Here is a 16,966-nt window from a genome sequence, read left to right on the forward strand (position 1 = left end):
CCTATTGAGGTTGGTAGAGATGCATTTGCCCCTTATACTGGAGAATTAGGGAACCTTTGTCAAGAAGGTATGTTATGTTTTTCCTTCATTCTTTTTTTTATTTCTTTTGTTATATTTTATCTTTAGACAATTGTCTAACCTTAATTTTCCTCTCTTTTCTCAGCTGTTAGACGTCCTTCTTTAAGTAAGCTTCACCGCGACTGCATCCACAGAGCTTGTCTACACCCCGAGAGGAATTTTCACTCGTTGGTGACCCTTCGATGCTTGCACAAGTGGGGACTTGGCCCTAATCCATCTACTGCAGCCCTTGCGCACAAGCAAACTGTCCATAGACGTGAGTGCTTTTCTTATTTGAAATTTTGAAATCATATATATATATGTGTGTGTGTGTGTGTGTGTGTGTGTGTGTGTGTGTGTACATGTGTTTTTTAGGAATGGCAACCATGAAAGAAAACAAGGGGAAGGAAGTGATCAACGAGACGATCGGACTTGAAGTTCAAGCCTAGCCTCGTCCTGCTGCTGGAGACAAGAGGAAAAGCTTGTCCAAAAATTTGGACTTGGGAAGCTTACCCAGTCATCGGGTGAAGAAGACCAAGCATGGGTCGTCCAGGCCCGAAACTGCTAAGTCTGACCCTCCTTCCTCCTTGCCGTCCATAACAATCATTGATGTTGACTCGTCTACGCCTGTTGGTGTCACTCCGTCCAAAACCCATGCTCCTGCTTCGTCCGAGCCTCCTTAGAGGATTTTTATGAACTTACTAGAGAATGAGGATTTGGCTTGGGAACGATTCCAAGAGGCTGTAACAGGTGAGGACGTGGCTGCGTGCTACGACATGTCTTTGAAGGAGTTTGAGCATTCCGGTGTCCACGATCTTTTTAAGGTGAGCACCTTTGTCTCGTCTTGCCTTAGCAATGTTATCTATTGTCATTTTTATCTCTTGAACCTTCTTGTCTTCTATGTAGGCAATGTCGAAGTTCATAGCTGCATCCAGGCAAGCCACGGAGATGGACAAGACGAGGATCCTTCTTGAAAAAAGAATAGAGGAGATAAAAACAACTGCAGAACTTGGGCCGAGGTGGCGAATAAGGCCAAGGACGAGCTTAAAGGGTTGAATGCTTTGGTGGGGGAGCTGAAGTCTGATGTTGCTAAGAAGGACGACCGTCTTGACTTTCTTCAAAAGAAGAACGACGAGCTGAGTCTCCTTCTCAAGAAGGCTAAAGACGACGCAGTGGAGGAGTTCAAAGCGTTTAAGGAGTTCACCGACTTGTTGGACACGAACTATGCAGCAGGGTTTGAAGATTTTAGAATGGATGCTATAGAAAACTTTCCTAAGGTTGACTTTAGCACCATTAAACTCAACCTTAGCATTGCTACAAGTTCCCTCCTCCAAACAGGCTCAGATGATGTTAATATTGAGGATGATGCCACCACCAAACCATCTCAGGATGACCCCAACGTCGATGCCCCCCCTTCTTGAAGACAAAAATTTTAAATTAGAGTGCTATTGTTATTCTGCCTTTCTTTTGGTCCGTTATTTTTTTGGACCCTTTTTAAGATGTATTTGAGTACAATTATCTCGTCCAGAGTATTCTGGACGAGTTTATTAACAATTGCCTTTTAAGGCTTATTTTATAAGTGTTTTTGGACGGTGGTCGTCTACCCTCTTTAGACTAATGAATATTTACTTTTATCCATTATTTATTGTATGGATGAGTTTATCCACTATTTTCACCATTATTTCATTGGCTCTTAAACAGTGTTCTAAGTGTTGAATGGTCGTCCATGTGATTTTCTTATGGACGACCCACCTAGGCATGGACGTCTTTGTTAGCTAGTCAAATTTTTACAAGTGTAACTCGTCTTAGGACGACAATGATGACTGTGCCAGTATTTTACCTCGGCCTTTGGGCAATTATCACTCGTCTCCTTGCAAGAGGCTTATAATGTTTTACTCGTCCTAAGACTTTAAGGCGTCTTGGCTAGATGCTTGTCTTTGAAACTTTATGCTTCAACGTATGCCTTTTTCTTATCTATCTACTTCTTAGACAAGTATGCCTTAGCTTTTTTCTTTTTGCTTTATCTTATTTCAAGGAAAGCTTAGATGAGTATGCCTTAGCTTTTTTTTATCCTCATTTCAAGGAAAGCTTATGAACGTTATATTCCTGCGTCTAGAGATTTTCATTCGTCTTAAGCTTTTGCCCCCCTTGTGGGTATCATTATGGAAACTAGATTAAGTATATCAGAAATCCAAACCATATTATTGCATGAACATTGTCCACAAATATGGCACACTTAGAAGCTGGTGCCTTATTAAAACTCTTAAGAAAATACATAACCTCGTCTTTTACAAACTGGTCTGTAGACGGTGCAAAAGTTTAAGAACTAGTGCACTTTTTATTCTTAGTACACACTATAGTAGTAATAAGAACATAGCAATAGGTATAAGTAAACACATAGATCGTGGCTGTAGTTATCCATAGTATCAACCTCGTCCCTGGATTATTTCGTCCAAGTTCATCACTGATAGTACCTCCTCAAGTGTTCCACATTCCAGGGGTGCTCTAACTTCCGTCCGTCCAGGGCCTCCAGGTAGTATAACCCCTGCCTCTTGTAGTTGATTACCTTGTAGGGTCCTTCCCAATTGGGTCCCAATTTTCCATGAGCCGGATTCCTAGTTGCTAGGGAGACTCTTTTGAGAACAAGGTCCCCAACACTAAATCATCTAGGTTTTACCATGGTATCATGCTACCTAGCCATAAGATTCTTGTATCTTGCTATCCTTTGCTCCGCATCCATTCTTACATCGTCAATAAAATCGAGGTCAAGACGAAGTTGTTCCCCATTCTCTCTCTCCTAATACTTCATCACTCGATGATTAGCCATATGAACTTCTGCTGGTATGACGACTTCACTTTCATAGGCTAGCTTAAAGGGGGTCTCTCCTGTCGGAGTTCGTACAGTCGTCCTGTAGGCCCAAAGAACACTTGGTAACTCGTCTAGCCATATCCCTTTTGCCCCCTCGAGCCGAGTCTTGATGATTTTCAGCAGGGATCGGTTCACTACTTCTGCTTGTCCATTCACCTATGGATGGAAGGGTGAGGAATAGTGATTCTTGATTCCAAAATGTTTGCAAAAGTCCCTAAAGGGTGCGTTGTCAAACTGACGTCTGTTATCTGATACTAGTACCCTGGGTACTTCGAACCTACATAGAATATTCTTCCATACAAAATTTTTAACATTTTGCTGAGTGATTGTTGCAAGAGGTTCGGCCTTTACCCACTTGGTAAAGTAATCAATCCCTACTACCAAAAACTTCATTTGTCTGGTTCCTATAGAGAAGGGACCCAAGATATCCAGTCCCCACTGTGCAAAGGGCCATGGGGCCATCATTGGGGTCTGGTACTCTAACGGCTGTCTTGGGACATTGCTATAGCGTTGACACTAGTCACAGACCTTAACATAGGCCTTAGTATCTGCCTGCATTGTAGGCCAATAGTAGCCTGCACGGATGACCTTATGGACTAGTGATCTTGCTCTTGAATGATTTCCACATGCTCCTTCATGAACTTCCCCCAAAACATAGTTTGACTCGTCTGGAGCCAAGCATCTTAGGTAAGGTTGGGAAAAACCTCGCTTGTACAACACTTCGTTTATGAGGACGTATTTGGCTGCCCTGACTCTCAACTTCCTAGCTTCGTCCTTATCTTCTAGAAGCTTTCCATCTTTAAGATAGATTACTATTGGACTCATCCAATTTTCTCCCCCTCCTATCTGCTGTATGTCCGGAAAGTCTATGCTTGACATATATTGAACGTTGTCGTACTCATTTGTAACTCCTCCTGTCGAAGCAGCTTTCGCCAAGGCATCTGCTTCCATATTTTCCTCCCTAAGGAGTTGAACAAAACTTACTGCTAAAAACTTTCGTGCAAGTCGTTTCACTTTACTGAGGTATTTCTTCATCCGATCTTCCTTGGTATCACACATTCTATTTACTTGGTTGATGACTAGCTGAGAATCTCCTCTGACTATTATTGACTCCGCCCCTAAAGACTTAGCCAATTCCAATACTTTGAGTCGAGCTTCGTACTCAGTCTCGTTGTTGGTGGTTTGATACTGTAGACGGGCTGCATACTCTAGCTTGTCACCCTTTGGGGACTTTAGTATGACTCCAATCCCTCATGCGTATAGTGTGGACTATTCGTCTATATTAATAACCCACCTTTCAACTTCTTCGTCTTTGTCCAGCTCATTTTGGCTGGGGGTGAACTTTACGATGAAATCTGCTAATGTTTGCGCCTTTATTGTACTCCTTGGAAGGTACCTAATGTCAAACTCGCTAAGTTCCACAGCCCACTGTATTAATCGTCCAGCAGCTTCCAACTTGTTCATTGCCTTCTTTATGGGATGATCTGTGAGGACATTGATAATATGAGCTTGGAAATAATGCCTCAGCTTCTTAGAAGCCGTAATCAAGGCAAAAGCTAGCTTCTCCATCATTGGGTATCGTCCTTCTGCTCCTCTCATCGCACAACTTGTGTAATAAACCGGTTTTTGGATTCTCCCTTCTTCTCTGACCAACGCCGAGCTTATTGCGTGTGGGGACACCGCCAAGTACAAATACAGCTCTTCTCCAGGTACAGACGGACTCAGCAATGGCGCTGTCATGAGATGTCTTCAAGTCTTGGAAGGCCTTTTGAAACTTGTCTGTCCACTCAAATGCCAACCTGAGGACTTTAAAGAATTGCAAACATTTGTCAGCAGCTTTCGACACAAACCTGTTAAGGACGGTAACTCGTCCAGTAAGAGACTAGACTTCCTTGATATTTTTCGGTGGTTCCATATTCAGTATCGCCTGAATTTTGTCTGGATTTACTTCGATTCCTCTGTGTGAAACCATGAACCCCAAAAACTTCCTCGACGAAACTCCGAAAGCACGCTTGCTTGGATTTAATTTCATGTTATAACGCCGAAGTGTATTAAAAGTCTCTTGAAGGTCGTCCAGATGATTGCCCTCGTCCAGGATTTTCACCAGCATATCATCTACATAAACCTCCACATTTCGCCCGATTTGAGGACGGAACATATGGTTAACCAGTCTTTGGTAAGTCGCTCCTGCGTTTTTCAAACAGAAGGGCATTACTTTGTAGCAATACAATCCTTAGCTCGTAATGAATGAGGTCTTTTCTTGATCCGCTTCGTCCATCTTTATCTGGTTGTAGCCTGAAAAGGCGTCCATGAAGCTCAGCACCTTGTGACCTGCCATCGAGTCTACCAGCTGGTCAATGTGTGGCAATGGGTAACTATCATTGGGGCAAGCTTTGTTTAAGTCAGTAAAGTCTACGCATATTCACCACTTGCCTTTAGCTTTCTAAACCATGACTACGTTCGCCAACCAATCTAGATAATAAACTTCTTGAATGAACTCCGCGGTAACAAACTTCTAGACTTCTTCCTTGATGGCATTGTCTCGCTCAAGAGCAAAAACCCTTTTCTTCTGATGCACTGGTTTTAAATAAGGACACACGTTCAGGCTGTGAGTAATAATACTTGGATCAATACCAAGCATGTCTTCATGACTCCATGCAAAGACATCGAGGCTTTTCTTCAAAAACTGGACCAAAGAATGCTTTGCCTCTTCTTCCATGCTCGCCCCAATTCTAGTGAACTTCTCAGGATGGCTCTCATCCAAAGGGACGTCTTCTAACACCTTAGTAGGTTCCGCTGCGATCCGTCTCTCGTCTATACTCATTGCCTGCATATGCTCGTCGATTGCCAGCATGGCTAAGTAACACTCTCTGGCGGCCAATTGATCTCCTTGTACTTGGCCCACTCCGTGCTCGGTCGGAAATTTGATGGACAAGTGGTAGGTAGAGGTTACCGCCTTCCAATTATTCAGAGTTGGTCTTCTAATAATTGCATTATATGACGATGCACAATCAACAACAAGGAAATTTACCTCCTTGGTTATCTACTATGGATATGTTCCAATGACCACTGGTAATGTGATGGTGCCCACTGGTTGCACCTTCATTCCTCCGAATCCCACCAATGGCGAATTCACTAGTCGAAACTGATCTCGTCTTAGCTTCATTTGCTGGAAGGCGGGGTAATACAGAATGTCCGCAGAACTGCCATTGTTTATCAACACCCTCTTGATCATGTAGTCAGCAATGAGTAGGGTGATGACTATCGCGTCATTGTGTGGGTGATGAAGTCATCCTGCGTCCTCGTCTGTGAACGTAATGGTCTGCTCGTCTACTTCCTTCGTCTTAGGAGGTCGTCTAGACAGCTGGATGTTCTGCACCACCTTCAGGTATGTCTTCCTCGACTTGGATGACTGCGTTGTCGAGTTTCCTCCGATAATTACTCTTATCTCTCCTAGTGGGGGTCGTGATGACTCTTCCACCTTAGCTTTCAGTTTCTCATCTCTCTGGTCTCGTCCAAGGAAATTCCTTAGCTTTCCCTGTCTAATGAGATTCTCTATCTGCTGTTTCAAATCAAAGCACTCGTCCGTGTCATGCCCGTGGTCTTTATGAAAGCGGCAATACTTGCTCCTATTGCACTTGTTAGGATCTCCTTTCATCTTATCTGGTCACTTCAAGGACGGATCATCCTAGATCTGCATAAGAACTTGCTCTAGTGGCATAGTCAGGGGTGTGTATTGCTGATTTCTCATTGAGGAACTTGCCTTCTTACCATCCTTGTCTTGTCTCTCATCTACCCGAGCCTTCTTTGGACGAGGTCCCTGATCTGAGTAACGCTGGTGACCTGCTTTCGAGCGCTCTGCTTTCTTTCTCTTCTTGGCTATAATAGCGTCCTCAACATTCATGAAATTCTGGGCTGAATGGACGAGTTCGGCCATAGTTTGTGGTTCCTACTCGTAGAGCTTATGGATAAACAAGTTAGAATTAACCCCATTATGGAAAGCGGCCAACAATAACTTGTCATCCATTTCATCTACCGTCAAGGCTTCCTTATTAAACCAGGTGATAAAGGATCGCAAACTCTCATTTTTCCCTTACTCTATAGTCAGCAAACTAGAAGAGGAACGCTTGTGGCGTTGTCCTCTAATGAAATTATTGATAAACAACTTACTTAACTCTTCAAATGATCCCACTGAGTTTGGGGGTATTTTGTTGAACCACACCCGTGCTAGTCCCTTAAGTGTGGTAGGGAAAACTCTGCACATAATCTCGCCCGGGACCCCTTGAAGGTGCATGGTCGTCTTGAAAGTAGCAATGTGATCACACGGGTCACGATTTCCATCATACGAATCCAAAGAAGGCATTTTGAATTTCGGAGGTAGGGGATGACTGTTGATGGAAGCCGTGAAAGGGGAGTCCGTTCAGTGAACTAAATCATCCACTGGGTTTGCCCGCCTCATGTTCTCCCTTATTTCATCCATGGCTTTTCTCATTTGGTCCATCTATCTTTCCAAGTGTAGCACTCTTCTTGAAGCGGTACCTCTTGTCTGATTTTCGGACTCAACATTTTCTCCTCCACCTTCCTGACTCTAGGCTCATCCTTCCGCGTGCCCATCTTGGCGCTGCCTCTTAAGGCTGATCTCCCTATTCAACTCCTAATTTTGACGGGTCAGTTTTGCCATAGCGGCAGCTATGAATTGTATATGTTGAATAGAAGGCGATTGCATGACAAGCGCTGACCTACGATTGCGAAGGGGATTACTAGAAGCATCCCTACTCTCTTGGTGGCTTGGGCTGGTAGCCCTTGATCTTGTTCGAACCATTCAACCTTTTGTCTGGGAAAGGCTAATCGTTGACAACAAAAACAAATAGTCGAACGAAAAGAACTGTGAATAATTTTTCCTACAGACGGTGCCAACTGATGATGCGAAGAAAATCAGTAGGCTGGATGCTTCGGACTTGACAGGACTGCTTGCTTCTTCGATAGCCTGGAAAAGAAAGAAAAGCGATCAAAGGTGACCGGGATTGCCGGCCAAGAACCCTACGATGGCAAAGTTAGTCTTCTCTCTATATTTTCGGAGTTCCAACTTTTTGAGAAATATCAAGCGTACCTTTTTCTGGTTTGAATGGGTATTTATATAGTGTCCTAGGAACAGTTACTGGGCTTGTAACCTCCCCTGGATTTAAGGAGGTGCGAGGGTTTAAGGATAACTTCCACAACCGTTTAGGAGTTATATTTTCTCATATAACAGTCATCGGAAGTTATGCGTATGTTACGGAGTGGTGACATGTACTCAGGAATTCCCAAGTGTAAGGGGCTCGTCCAGGGGTCCTCTTGTGGACGAACCCCTTCAAGACGGGGTTGATAGCTTTCCTAGGACGAGTGTTACGGGTGTGTTTTCGTCTATGGACGACCATGGACGTTAGCCTCGTCTTGGTGCTTTCTTTTGGACGACTGCTGGTGTGGATGACCATGGACGGTCTGGAGTACCTTAACATGGACGGTCTAAAGTACTTTAATTTTTCTTCATTCCTCATCATCTCTAAAACCTAAAAATGACCAAAATACCCCCAAAACCCAAAAAATGACCAAAATAACCCCGAAACCTTGAAAATGACCAAAATACCCCCGAAAGCTTAAAATTAACAAAATAGCTGCGAAACTCAAAAAATGACCAAAATACCCCCTAAAACCTTAAAATTACCAAAATACTCCCAAAATCCAAAAAAATGATCAAAATAACCCTGAAACCCAAAAAATTACCAAAATAACCTATAAAATAATCAAATACCCTAAAACTATAAAATTACCAAAATACCTCCAAAACCCAAAAAATGACTAAAATACCCTCGAAATCTAAAAATGACCAAAATAGCCCCAAAACCTTAAAATTACCAAAATATCCCCAAAACTCAAAAAATGACCAAAATACCCCGACACCCAAAAAATTACCGAGCTAATTATAATTTAACTAATGGAAGATTTACATTTCTCTTATTTTATGTATTTTGTTATATTTTTAGTTGTTTAGGTAGACGGAGTAGGTATTTGGAAACTGAAAAAAGCAACTAGTCAACTTTAGTAAATTGAATGGTTGACAAGTGGCAATTAGTAGTGCAAGTGTATGGTGGCAGACAATAGGAGCCTCTAGTATCCAATTGCAAGGCTTTGAGAACCCCAAGTACAAACTTTTCTTTTAATAACTTTTCCAGCCTAGGCTTGCTCTTAGGTTTAGGATTATTTTACTAGCAAAAGCACCAATTAGAGATTGGAGACTGTTGTTTCTTTTGTACATTCTTTTTGGTTGTCTTACTCGACCAAGAGTATTTTTCATGACCATAAATTACTTTTACGTGTATTTCAACCGATATTGAGGTTTTAGAATGATGAGAACAAATTATGAGTGATCATATTATCTAGAAGGTGAGTAATCCTTTACCAACTAGAAGTCTAGAACTAGGCATTATCTTCTAAAAAAAAAAAAAGGGCTTTGGGCAAGCCCATACGAATGGCCTCTTCGGGCCCATGATCAGCTCTAGCCTAGTTGACCTCAACAGCCAGAGTCTCCTCCCAGAATTTACTAACAAAATCCATTCCCATCTCTTTCAGTTTCAGATAATCCAGTCCCTGAGGATTTGGTCCTAACTCCTATGAACCTGCCAATATTGTACAAACTAAATATTGGGAGGTTCTGCTAATTAGGTACAAAATTCCTAATGCATAGCAACACCTATCAAGATAACTAGACACCAATCTGGTGATCGTTAATTTGACATTGACAAATCAGCTTTTAGGCCATGTGAATCATAGGCATAGAAATGTGCTTTGGTGTTCAACATGAATGCGAGTTACTATATACATGAAACCAGAAAACTAAATTGCACTGAAGCACAGATAGCAGAGTAAAGACAACAAGGTTTATGAATCATACATTAGTATCTATATCAGTTTTCAAAAAAAAAAAAACTCGTGACCCTTGTTAGCCTATGTTGTTCCATTTCATGAAATACAATAAAGTACAAAACTTGTCACAACAATATATCTGACCATCTTAGTCATATTATCCTCCAAAACCCACAAGCCAAAATCCAAACTTGTACAGACCCCGAGGTTGTCTACTCAATAGACAAAGCTCCCACTATGCAAAACACTGACTTTATGAAAAATAAATAACTTAAACATCACATCAAACTCATAAGGATAGTCAGCAGAATAGTCTCTAAGAACTGAAATACTTCCAGGGAAGCGGTCCCCTATAGCTCATAAGGTTTTGCCAGAAACACGTAGAGGTAAGCAAGGGAAGCAATGGCCATCTGCGCTGGATGAATATATAGACCAGTTAAACTTTAATATGTATAAGAATTACAGCAATCATTAAGAAACTTTTTGAAAGAAATATGAGCAGAACAATAATTAAATAAGCTTTGTTTATATGATTGGAATGAAACTCTCACCACACATTGCATTCAAAATTCACAAAATCACACATAATGGACAACACAATACATTTCAATAATTAGCTTCTAATAAATAGAAAGTAGAATGTTACATAAGAGACTGTACAATAAGCCAAATGATCTAAATATAGATTCAAAACTTTTTGCTTGATTGAAATCAACAAATTCAAATGATCTAAACCGAATTAAAATTCCCAAACCAAACGCAAACATAAACTCCCTCCTACCCATTACTCAGTATGTAATAAAATTACTTCAGTACTCAAAGACAACAAGCTCAAATTTCCACAACAAAAGCCAAGTTAAACTCCAAAATTTCATCAGCAACCCAACAGTAAACAACTGCACATTCCACAACCCATTAGCCACCAAACAGCACATTACCAAATGAGCAAATAAGCAAACTTATCCCACATTTTCAAAGCAACCAAACAGTAAACAAAAAAACCCAAATTTTAAAACTTTTTAAGCAAATCAAATAGAAAATTCCACCATGTCAAAGGCAACAGGAACAATCTTCAAGCTCTGGGACTCTTTATCAAACACCCCAAGTGCATAACTACAGTGGATTCACCAGATTAGTTAGACCCAACAAAATCCACATTAGACCCAGTTGGGGTTACCACCATCTCAACCGGTGCAAGTAAAAAATGAGAGAGAGAGAGAGAGATATATATATATATATATAGAGATTGTGCTCACCTGAGCAAAATACAGCAGCTGAGAGCTGGGAAACCAAGAGAAAATCGAATGGAGGCTGAGAAAATGAAGGAAACTGTGAAATCTTAATCAACACGAACACGATTAGTAATCAATTTGAAGAACCACGACAAACTTACCGATTAAAACATGAATGGAGGCTAAGAAAATGAAGGAAAATTTAAAATTTGAAAACCCTAGTCTGAGGACTGGGGAGAGAGAGAATACGTTTGGATCCAGCGTTTTCCAGCTGCGTCCGTGTTTTTTTTTTTTTTTTTTTTTAACGCGTGCTTGTTACTGTTCATTGGCCATGAACAGTAATTTTAGGCCAATGAACAGTAACTTCTGAATTGAACAGTGTTTTTTACTTATTTAAAAATTATTTTGCTACAGTATTTTCAGTTTTCAGTTTTCAGCAATAAGTTCTATCCAAACGGACTCAGAGAGTCGAGAGGCTGAGAGAGTGAGAGGGGCAGGGCTGGTTTTTTCTTTTATGGTAAGTTTTGGGTTAAATTTAGGTTTATTGCTTTTAGTTAAAAGAGCCTTAACGTGTTTTTATTTAAAGCCTAATCATTAATGAGTCTAACTGAGTTGATATTCATTTAACTCAAATAATAACTGTATGTGTTTGAGCTCAATTAAAGTGGCTGGGTTAATTTGGGTGGGCAAGTGGGTTTAAGCTTATTTTGCCACCCATTATTTCTATGGACAATAAAGGGGCTTCATTGTTGTTGGGACCTTAATTAAAATGTAAACATATTCTATTCGTTAATAGATGGCCTTATATTTTTATTATTATTTGGAATCTTCCAATGCTATGATTAACATTTTTTTTTTTTCCTCTTCATTTTACAAGTGTCAATTCCCTTAGATGGCATTTGTACCCATTGTATTATAGAAATTAGATTTATTTATCCAACGTTCCAACATTTTTAGAACCCATAAGCTAGATATATAATAGTGAATCTCAAGTACGTACACCCAAATGTCAGAATGTTTTCCAAACAAGAATTTTTTCAGACATTCAACTTTTTCATCGTCATATTCATGTTTCCTCAGGCATGACAAAATACTATGGGAAAAAAATTGATGTCAAGAGAAAAACTTAGAAAAAAACAAAATTAAAGGGGGTATATTAATTTTCTGCAAACATATTGAGAATGATTTATGAACGTTCAAAAATAAAAAAAGAAAAGAAAAAAACACACACACAAACAACATAGCATAACAAATCCTATAAAAAAAAAAGAAAAAAAAGAAAAAAGAACAACATAGCATAACAAAACAAAAATTACTCTGCGTCAGGAATTGCAGAAATAAGGCTATTGTTCCTCTCAAGCTTCTTCATCCAACGCTGATACTTCCGATACTGAAACTGGTTCTTCTTCCCATTCATAAACCCTCCTTCTTCCCCTTCATTATTCTTTCCCACACTACTGCTCGCTCCAATGGAAACTGACCTCACCAACTCCTTCCCTAACTCATCATCACTCCTAGTACTCTTTGCCAAAACAACCGGCTCTTCTTTCTCCTTGCTCTCTCTCCACAGCTTTCTCATTCTCTCCCTAACTTCACAATCCCTTTCTTCATGCATCCCATCACAAAACCCACACTTCAACTCTTTCCTCACTGCTCTTATGCTTTTCACTTGCTCAAACGCAAATGCCAGCCTTAACGCTTCATGTAACGAATCGGGTTTTTGAGGAATAATCCAATCTCGAAACTCTTCCCTTAATCCATCGATGAACACACCTTTTAGTAGACCATCAGGGATTCCATGATCCGGCCATTGCTTCAATATCCATTGTAATCTCAAAAAGTAGGACCGCACTGATTCCTCGTCGCCTTGATTGATCATCATAAGCTCTGACCGCAACTGATCAACTACTTGAATTTTGTGATACGCATGCAAAAACGAGGACTTGATTTCTTCCCATGTAAGAGATGGGTACGGATCGATGTTGAGGTCGTACCAAAGGGCAGCCTCGTCTTCGAGTGTAACGGGGAAGATGCTCATCATCATGTCAGTGGTGGACACATTGTTGGCGACGCAAACTTTGGCGAAACGGCTTACATGCTTAACAGGGCATTCATTAGGATTGCCATGGAAGCTTGGGAATGGTGCAATGTTCATGTACGAAGCCAAAGGGGTACTGGGCGGCTGTGAGATTTTCGGAAAGTTGGATGTCGAATTTGGAAAGGCTGTTGTACTAAGATTAACGCTTTGTGAATCCGGGTCACGCAATTGTGAAGAAAATCGATCACCAGGTGCATTGGTTTCAGATTCAGAACCTATGTAAGCATCATCATTATCATCATCTTTGGCGGGTCGTTCATATTCGTATCCATTTTCATTTGATTCAGATAGTGAAGCATCTGAATAATTATCATCTTTGTATGCGTTTTCTCGGGGGACTTTCCGACGATGCTTGTAACGAGACTTGTTGGCTGAACGTGCAGGCGAAGATCGACTGGCTTTGGTCTTCTTTGATTTCATGATTTGCTTTTGTCTGAGAAAACGGGGCCGGGTTATTCTGAAAAGTCAGAGATTTGTATTGAGCAGATTTTGTTCCAAAGGGAAAGTGGTTTGGTTGAACTATGGAAGGACTTCACTTTGGGGTTTTAGTGGCAGAAAATAACTGCAGTGCCGGTCAAGTTAGATACTAGTTAGTGAATCGCGTTTACGATTGTAAAGTTGCAACGCTTGAAGTATGTTTGGCATTCATAGATTGGGCCTTTGTTACAGCAGCACTTGTATGGAGGGGTCGCATTGGATCCATGGCCCCCGAAATTTCTTGAAATGCTTTAAGTTTTAATTACATTTATTATCTTAATTTAATATTATCTTTAACGAAATATTAAGACCCTATAATATTAAGAAAAACCCTATGACCTTTAATATTATCCTTTACTATTATATATAAAACCCCATAATTTTTAATTAAATAATTCTTTTGTAATATTACCCCCAATTTTTTAATCTTGATTTTGTCTATGTTAATAAGAATGACAATTCATGGGACAAAATACTGAAGGTTAAAAATCAAATATATCAAATGAAATATTTTATAGTATATAATTTTTTTTTTTTGGGTATTGTACCCACTATAATAATATTTTCAAGTGGTTTGATCAATAAAATGCTAAGATTAAAAACTTGAAATTAATCTTAGCATTTTAAAACCCTTGCCATCTTCTCCAGCAGTGGCTTAATTTGGTGGTGGAGTCTGGTGACTGTCGGGTATTTTGATGGTGACGTTGTGAGTTTTTTTTTTTTTTTTGGAATATTCACGTGGCTTAATTTGTTTGGTTGAATATTAAGTGCCAGAGCATATAAGTTGAGACAAAAAATTTGGACTCTTATGTGAACTACAAAATATTAGTTCAAAACTCTACAATTAATGAATGAGATTGTGATTATCTTATAATTTTTGTTCTTATTTTAGTGATGAATCTTATGTGTTCCAATAAGGAAAATTAAATGAAAAGAAAAAAGTCCTTTTTTTGGAGTCTCAAAGGAAGCAATAAAATGATTAGGGATTTCTCTAAGGCGTTTGCTAAGATGCTTTGATCTTTGGTTGACACTATTATGTGAAGAGAGATCGACCCCATCCCCAAAATGTTTCTTACACTCATCGAATGGGGCATTGAAGCATCACATGCATGGATGTGGAATCGCCTAAAATGATTTTCTACACTACGGGACCTTGTTAATAAACTTGAAAAAGATAGTGGAACACTGTGATGGAACAATGATACAAGCATGGCATCCATAAGGTGGAATCCAAAGCTCAAAACTTATGATCCATGAAAAGAAGATGTAGCACTAAGAGCCCATTGTTTGAAAATCATAATTGCAATTGCAAATTGTGTATTTTTGACGTTGTATAATATTGTATTTCAGTTGTATATTGTTGGGAATCCATGCTTTTGCATGAGATTATAACTTAGAAGAACAAATTGAAAAAAGAAATCACAAAAGAGGAAAAAAGTACACTTTAAAAAAAATTGTATCCAGTACACAAAACTTTCACTTTTACAGGGTTTGAAAGGTATTATAGTAGGCAATCTTAGCCCTAATTTTATATGAAGAAACTGATTTCTGAACTTAAACCCGCGACATATTGCTTTTAGTGAAAAACATTTGTTATCACATCAAGGCCCGATGCATCATCACATAATAGAACAACCATTAGGGTTCTCATCACTAAACGTAGCACCGGTCTGATAACCAAAAATCGTGGAATGTGAAGGATTTTGGTGGTAACTAGGAGCCTGGCCATTGTATCCATGCTTGTAGTAGTTGTAGGAAGATGCAGGCTGAGGGGCATAAAATGTGAGTGGACCATTGCAATTATGTTGATTGTAGTAATGATAAGTGTAATCCTGGTGCTCTGGATTGTATGGCAATTGCCACAGCTCTGCCCTCCGTCCGGTCTTCCTGACTGCCTTAAGAACCTTCTTTTGGTCTGCCCATCCAGTAACAGTCACTTTTTGTGTAGCCATGTCTATCTCAATGTCATCCACACCTGCGCACATACAAAACCCAAGATGTTTCGGTCAAAAAGATACGAAGAGTTGCAAGTACATGAAGTACATGGTCATTTTGATTTAGTGGTCTTATTTAATTATATACCTTTTAGTTTTTGAAGTGTATTTTTGACCTTGCCTTCACATCCAGCGCAGTCCATGTGCACTCGCATCTCTATGATCTGAAGAAAAACGAAAAAGAAAAAGAAATGTTGAACTAACTAATTAATCTCCTTACGTACGTGATGAATCATGAATCAATGTCAAGTTGTCAACATTGTCCTGGTTTCAAGCTGTTTTACGTACTCTCATACTTTCTGTTAGAGATAATGGCTCATATTCTAAATTAGAAGTTACACTCATTTTTAGTCTAAATGCAAGAAACATAACAAAGTAAGTTATGAGTTTTTTGGAGGCGTTCTAAGGTCATTGTAAACTGATTATGTTTTTGAAAAAATTAACGGATACCTTAAATACATAGGTTTTGAAAATATTTTTAAAAGTTTTTATAAGAAAATGAAAAAAAAAAATTGATTTTTTTTTTACAACTTTTTATATTTTCTATGTAAGTGGTATAAAAAATTTCTTAAAATGGTTTATAACAAATGTCTTAAGAACACTTGTTAAGTGGACCCTTATTTTTTATAGTAAATATTTTTGTCATTTACTATTAATTGTAAATGTAGGTACATTGTTAAATCATGTAAATCTCCATATTTTTTTCCCTTTTTTTCACTAAAATTGCTAAGATTTGAAATCTTTTTTTATCTAATTCGGACTAATAGTGACTCTCAAATCTCAATGCCATGCCATTCTTTTTCTATTATCTTGCTAGGTTTAGAAAATATTTACTAAATAGACAATTGAAAGATTTTGAAAATCTATTTACCAAAACAATTTTGTCTTTTTTCTTATAACAAAAACAATGTTGTCATTGATTCATAGAAAACACTATCTAAAAAGAAAAAAGATATACGAAACTAATGGATGGATTATATGAGAACATAAATATACATGCTAAAGTCTGAAGGGCATTAGACAAAAACTTTAATTTGCACTTTCAAATTGATCGAACACACTAATTAAACAAAGAGAACTTTCCACACAAACACACACACACACACAAAAAGATAGGTTTACTTACCGTCATTTTGCTTGTTAGAAGTGCTAGTAGTAAACTGTTTAAAATCCCTGCTAAGCTTTCTGAGTTGCTGTGTATGATATAATTCGCAGTATGAATATGAAATGCAAATAAAGGACTTCCCCTATATATACACACCTCCCTCTCTCTTGTTCTCTTTCAAGTCATTATTATTATTATTATTATTATTATTATTATTATTATTTCCTTTTG

At 39.1% G+C, this 16,966-nt stretch overlaps 1 protein-coding gene and 1 long non-coding RNA gene across 3 annotated transcripts; both read right to left on the reverse strand.

The window, feature by feature from the left end:
* Nucleotides 1-9,907: 9,907 nt before the first annotated feature.
* On the reverse strand, nucleotides 9,908-11,322 carry LOC142638011 (uncharacterized). Of its 2 annotated transcripts, none has more exons than XR_012844956.1 (4): nucleotides 11,223-11,322; nucleotides 11,086-11,140; nucleotides 10,876-10,942; nucleotides 9,908-10,239 (listed from the first exon to the last, which is right to left on the reverse strand). It is a non-coding gene; the product is annotated as an uncharacterized LOC142638011 (long non-coding RNA). The 2 variants fall into 2 exon arrangements; XR_012844957.1 differs by having other exon boundaries at nucleotides 9,908-10,244.
* A 3,933-nt stretch (nucleotides 11,323-15,255) lies between these two features.
* Nucleotides 15,256-15,794, reverse strand: LOC142638590 (heavy metal-associated isoprenylated plant protein 28). Its single transcript, XM_075812626.1, has 2 exons — nucleotides 15,719-15,794; nucleotides 15,256-15,611 (listed from the first exon to the last, which is right to left on the reverse strand). Exons 1-2 carry the CDS (start codon nucleotides 15,783-15,785, stop codon nucleotides 15,256-15,258), a joined length of 423 nt encoding a protein of 140 aa, XP_075668741.1. The 5' UTR covers nucleotides 15,786-15,794.
* Nucleotides 15,795-16,966: the final 1,172 nt, after the last annotated feature.

This window comes from Castanea sativa, chromosome 6 (assembly GCF_040712315.1).
Source record: "Castanea sativa cultivar Marrone di Chiusa Pesio chromosome 6, ASM4071231v1".
Taxonomy (NCBI): Eukaryota; Viridiplantae; Streptophyta; class Magnoliopsida; order Fagales; family Fagaceae; genus Castanea; species Castanea sativa.